Genomic DNA, 6,193 nt, shown 5'->3' on the forward strand with positions numbered 1-6,193 from the left:
GCTGAGGAGTCCCATAATAGGACGAAACGGCCGTCCAGTGCTTCCAGGTTTTCGGTGGTGGTCTGGTTTCAATTGACTCATACTTTCAACTATGAAACATACTAAATCTCCACAAAACCCCTTCTGATAATTAATACACTTTATGTAAGAGACAGTGATTCCATTCGACCGTTTAATTCATAATAAGTGAGTAGGGAATAGAATTAATTGCTTCATGGTCACAAATCAAATGATTTAATCATCAATTCATCGTTTTCACACAAAATAACTGATTGAATGAAATAATCATTAATTTCACAACAACAAGTTGAGATAAGAAAATCCACATCATCTAATTTTGTTAATTAAGTACAAAAATAGTTTTGGAAAGATTTAACTAAGTAAAGTAAAAAACAATAATGATTGTAAGCACAACTAAGCCAATTGATTAAAACAACCAAGGTCATTCAATGTTGAATGAAAAGAAAATATAAATGGAAATATTCGATGAGACTATAATTTATGAATTAACCAATCATATTTAAGATAGGAGGTTTTGAATTTTGGCGCGAAATTTATTTACTCATTGGGTTAAATATCATCATTAGCATTATAGGAAAATTATGTATTTAATCATTTTTCTATTAAACTTTCGGCTATCCAAATGCAGGCCTTATCATTGGGTCCCGAATTCTGTAATAGCACCTCCAAAACCAACAGACTATACACAAATTCATTTTTAACTTAAATTGAGGCTTTATACCACAGAAAAACCATGGATGTGAATTTATTCAATCTTTTCATTTCAGAGTTGAGATAATTGATATATAAGTATAAGCTTTTATACAAGCCCAGTGAATTAACACATTTAAAGTGTGGCATAGTTTTAAGATGACTTGTTTACGGCATTCAGTTATATATATTGAGGATGTAGTTTATCTGTTTCAGAGGTTTGTAATACCGTTTAAGTACAGTTAGTTGTTTAGATTTCAACTTTCTAACTAACTCGTAGATTTTTTACAATCTTCAATGTAATCAGAAACTAACAATTTATTATTAAGCCTTGGACTGATAATCTCAAATGAAAATAATTTTCAGGGAGAAGTATTGTGGATATTATAATAATTCAATAGTTGAATTCGTAAGTCAATTGAAGTTAGACCACCATGAGAAACCTGGAAGCACTGGATGGCCGGCGCAATCTCGTGGATTAGTTGAAGTTAGACATTAACACCATTAGATGCCGGTTCAGTAGTCTACAGATTAAGCCTTTGCGCGCGAGACCGATAGGTCATGGGTTCGAATCTCGCGAGGCGAGATCGTAGATGCGCACTGTTGAGGAGTCCCATACTAGGACGAAATAGCCGTCCCGTGCTTCTAGGTTTTTCATGGTAGTCTAGCTTCAATCGATTAATGAATTTAACAATTAAATAATTTTAATAAAACTAGTGAATATATTTGTAACAGATCCGAAAAAAACGATTAACACTCAGTCGCTAAAAGTCAAGAATTCAATTTTCTATTTATTGAAATATTAACCATTTATTATCTTTGTTATAAATTGGACATACAAAATATTCTTTTTTTGCACTTTCAAGGTTAATTCATGTACACAAAAACAAAGGATATTTCCAAGGTTACTAGTGGTGATGACCTTGAAGTTCTAGATACTTTTGAAAATGCATTTAGTATTGTTTGTTTGAATCTTCCCATCGATGTGTTAGGACTGCAACTGGTCAGTCTCTAATTGGCATATAAGCATACTGTGCGTATTGCCTCGATATAGCCTTAATTCACAAGCATTGTAAGCAGAGATGGATATTGGCTAGTGAACATCAACTCTGAGATGCAGGTACATTCAGCTGACGAGTCCCAAATAGGATGAAACGCGCGTCAAAGTGGATTCAACTGCTATCCACTATCCATCTCTGCTTACCATACTTTTGTAAATGTTTTTCAATGTTCATAACTATTATAATACTTAATCAGTTAGTTTAAAACAATACTCTAATGAATTAGTTTCTGTGGTTTATTTTTAAATTTCCCAATTCTATCATTATCTTTGTTCTGTTCTTCTTCTATATTAATTTTAGAATAGAACAATTGATCATGATGCAGGAAGTCATGGAATACCTGGAATATTTTTTGTTTATGATATATTTCCATTAGTTGTAAAAATAACATATGATCGTGAATTATTAGGTACATTTTTTACTCGACTTGCTGCATTAGCTGGTGGAATATTTGCAACAGTTGCTTATCTACGTGAAATATTATCAAATCTACCTGATATTTTACTTAGAACACGTTTAGGTCGTCAATGGAATAATAATTGGATACGTCGAAAACGAAGTATTTGCACTAAATTATCTGAACATCTTCCAAATGGTTTAGATAAAACTGTCTTTTTAACTGCACCATCAGAGAATGTATTAAATCCAGACTCAGATACTTGATTTGTACAATTTAGTCTTAAATTCAATAAATTATTGTATTGTAGTCATTAGTATTATTATTATTACTTCTCACCAACTCTGTTTTTTTTCCTGTATCTAATGTTACTCTTTTCTAAGATTTGTTATTTATCGGTACAATATTTATGTATGTGTGTGTGTGTGTATAAATGATGAGTATGTTTTGTTTTTTTCTTGTACTGCTGAATTACTTTTTTGTGTACAGTTTATTGTTTATTTTGTGTTTATTAATGCATCTTAACTTGACCTTTAATATTCAATTTATTTACATAATTCATTTCAGTTTCTTTAATGGAACTTTGTATGTTTCTAGAAGATTTATTTTTAATAAAAGAATAAGTACTACTACTACTTATCTTATGGATCATTGTTATAATTAGTTTTCAGTTGGTTGTATATAATTTTATTAGCTGATTTTATTGATTTTATACCTTTTGCTTGTGCGATGGTGTGAAGTAAGTGTCTATCAGGACTCAGTTGCTGAGTGGATAACGCGATGGCGTTTGAAGTGAAAGGTACTGGGTTCGAGTCCCAGAGTGAACATCAACTCTGAGATGCAGGTACATCCAGCTGACGAGTCCGAAATAGAATGAAACGTGTGTCCTAGATTCCACTGCTAGCCACTATCCATCTCTGCTTACCATGCTTGTGAATTAAGGCTATATCGAGGCAATACACGCAGTATGCACATATGCCAATTAGAGACTAACCAGTTGCAGTCCTAAAAACATCAATGGGAAGATTCAACCAAGCAATACTAAATGAATATTCTAGTATCATTTTTCCAGTAGATTCATTAACAAAGTTCATTGTTAATAATTGAATAAGACTGGTAATGATGACATGGCGTCATTATTGTGTATGTTTGCATAATTGTAGACAGTATTATTATTATTTGAACGCATAAATATTGGTACAAGGAAGCACCAGATACATATGCGCCGCACAAATCTCATTCGATTTGCATGAGGACTATGATACTGCTCAGGTGCCCAAACTGAAGCATGTGGTTTTCTTAGGAGGCCACACATGGAGCCTTCAACCTAAAGGTCTGATCCACAAGGCGGTGGAGTATCGTGAGGAGATGCATTCCCATGGTAGCCGGTGACCAACGATTGATTCATACGCTATTTGTTCCCTCAGGATACTGGAGTCAGCCCATGTGCACCATTGGTTTGGAATCAGGGTTTTACAATTCCCCTAGGTGGACCAACCTGGGTAAAGCGCCGGGCATTCGCTTTTGGTGCTTTCAATTTCGTAAACTGCCGCGAGAAGGCAATGAGTAGGACTTCGCTGGCAGAGGTTATATACGCATGGCCATATGAGAGTATTTCGAGAGGGAGAGCGAACTCTCCCCATTCTCGGCCGTACCAGGGCATTGTAGACAGTTGAAATAATATATATAATCTAAACTTTATGATTATTAGTACTGATAAGAAAAAGTTTTATTTGGTTAGTCAGTTAACAACGGGAAGCTTATACGTTACTGTTCATTTGTTAGTCAGCCAGTCATGAACAATAACAGATATATACAAATGAATCCTAATCATGTCAATAAGCATTAGAATCCATTAAAAAAGCTATCGTTTCGTGAATGTCAACTGAAAAAGCCTACATAAGTTAATTCAAGGGTCAGTGGCTCCATGGGTCGATACCACTTTTTACTGTAGATTAACCTACTTCTTTGATTGTTAAAAGAGCATATCAAGATAAGTAGTGGTTAAATATGTTAACACTTATCTCAGTCAACTCATTCTATGAAGTGCCGTATTCTGAAGAGTCGAATCCCCATTCCTCCTGAAATCCCAAGTCTAATTTTCGCACCAATCAATTGCTCAGTTACATGTGAGGGATGATTTGAAGGAAAGCATAATTGTAACTGACGAATGCTTTTTACTTTTGACATCCACATATCACTGCCATAAACTAATCCAGAGTTTATTTTGATTTACCTTTTTCTAACTTTATGCCAACAAACAGAATGATCATTTAGATTGAGATATTTTGGTTTTACTACGATGTAATCAACTGAGCCCTAGCCGTAGTTGTCACCTTAAAGTTGTGATCAGGCTTGTCTATGGTGTTGACCTAATCGAGCCATATTGATTAGAATACACATACTTCCACGTTCTACCACACCAGACAGTTCAGTTGAAGAGTATGAGATTAGAAATACCAATGTCATAGTTCGAAGGCGAATAATTCATACTGCTGATTGTATTGGAGTGTGATGAAAGTAAGCTGAATCGACATCAGACAACCGGTATCTGGTATGATAGTGTCTTATCACAACAGAATGAGGGGTTTAGGAAAGGCCATGTCTAAAAATATCACATCTCACCTTGTTATCTCGTTATAAGTCCTCAAAGATACAGACCTAACACATCAACAGATACTTTCAAAGGGTTTAGTGATCAGACTCCAGCAGATGTCCTGTCCTATAGACTGTGATCACACTCTCAGTTCATCAAGACTACTACTATTCAGTTTTTTTTTTCCAGGTCCCAGAAAGAAGTATCTATTTAGGATATAGATGGTCGGGAACTGAGAACCGCCCACATAACACTAACAGACTGAATCAGGAGAGTTAAGTCATAAATGAAACTTGTTTAGACAAATAACATTCTAAGGATACATCTATTAACTATACAGTACCAAACATTATCATTGCTTAATGATGATAGTTTTGCATCTAGTTATTTTGTAATAACTGTTATACTGATTATGATTGACATTAGACCAGTAAATAGTCTCTCATCAACAGATTTAGTGTTCAGAATATGCTTTTATCTGTAACCAGAATCAGATGTGTTCATTTCTTATTAGTGTGTTAATAATAATCATAATAATTATGCTCAAAACATGTACAATGGATTCATAGTTCAATAGGTGTATTAATTCAACTTGATAAGAGAAGATTGATTCTTCTTCTATATATTGTGCACTTTTAATGAGAAATAACATATTTTTGACATGTCTTGTCATTGAACAATAAACAACAATGTAGCATGTATTCAATTTATGTCATTAAAAAAATAACCTACATAGAATGTTATACTCAAATGAACATTGTGACAAGTGGTATTGACAAACAGTTTTTTATAGTGTTCACCTCGAACTAACCTTAGACAGTTACTGTGAAATATTGTACAACTGTTTTGTCCTTGTATGAGGCTCCTCGGTAGTTCTTATTCACGGACATACTGGGAATTGAAACAAGGATTTTCAAGTAATGTACATGTAGATGGTCTTATTATCATTGCTATAATTATAATAATGATAATAACAATAATAAATTTACTTGTTCAGTGATTCGTTGGAATTTTTTATTTGAACAACAACCTGATGATGTAACTTGGGTTAAACCTCTTACTTTTATGGATACATTTGTCAAAATTGAAGGTCGGTCGCAATTGGAATCAACGCATTTGTAAATTTCCATTAGTGTGATGCGAAATCGAAATGATGAATAAGAATTAGAACTAATAGTACAATATTAATTGATTGTAGGATGAATGACCCGTAAAACTCATTTCCTTCAATAACCTTAGGCATTTAGTCATGTTCACCACCTAAATGCCCTGGTACAGTCGAGAGTGGGGAGAGTTCACTCTCCCTCTCTAAATGCTCTCACATGGCCAAGCGTATACAGTCACTTCCACAGAAGTCCTACTCACTGCCTTCTCGCGACATTACTGTTGTTTACGAAATTCAGAGGACGAAAAGCGAATGTTCAGCGC

General features: G+C 34.2%; 1 protein-coding gene across 1 annotated transcript in view; it reads left to right on the top strand.

The window, feature by feature from the left end:
- The window catches only part of Smp_164200 (putative ptx1 protein), a gene marked incomplete at its 5' end in the record, with an annotated part of 25,751 nt that extends 22,951 nt beyond the window's left edge, over nt 1-2,800 (top strand). Inside the window, one exon of the mRNA XM_018794566.1 lies at nt 2,073-2,800. Within this exon, the coding sequence (XP_018648966.1) occupies nt 2,073-2,435 (363 nt within the window). The 3' untranslated portion in view covers nt 2,436-2,800. The remainder of the gene's footprint in view (nt 1-2,072) is intronic.
- Nucleotides 2,801-6,193: the final 3,393 nt, after the last annotated feature.

Source organism: Schistosoma mansoni, chromosome 1 (assembly GCF_000237925.1).
Source record: "Schistosoma mansoni strain Puerto Rico chromosome 1, complete genome".
In the NCBI taxonomy this organism is placed as follows: Eukaryota; Metazoa; Platyhelminthes; class Trematoda; order Strigeidida; family Schistosomatidae; genus Schistosoma; species Schistosoma mansoni.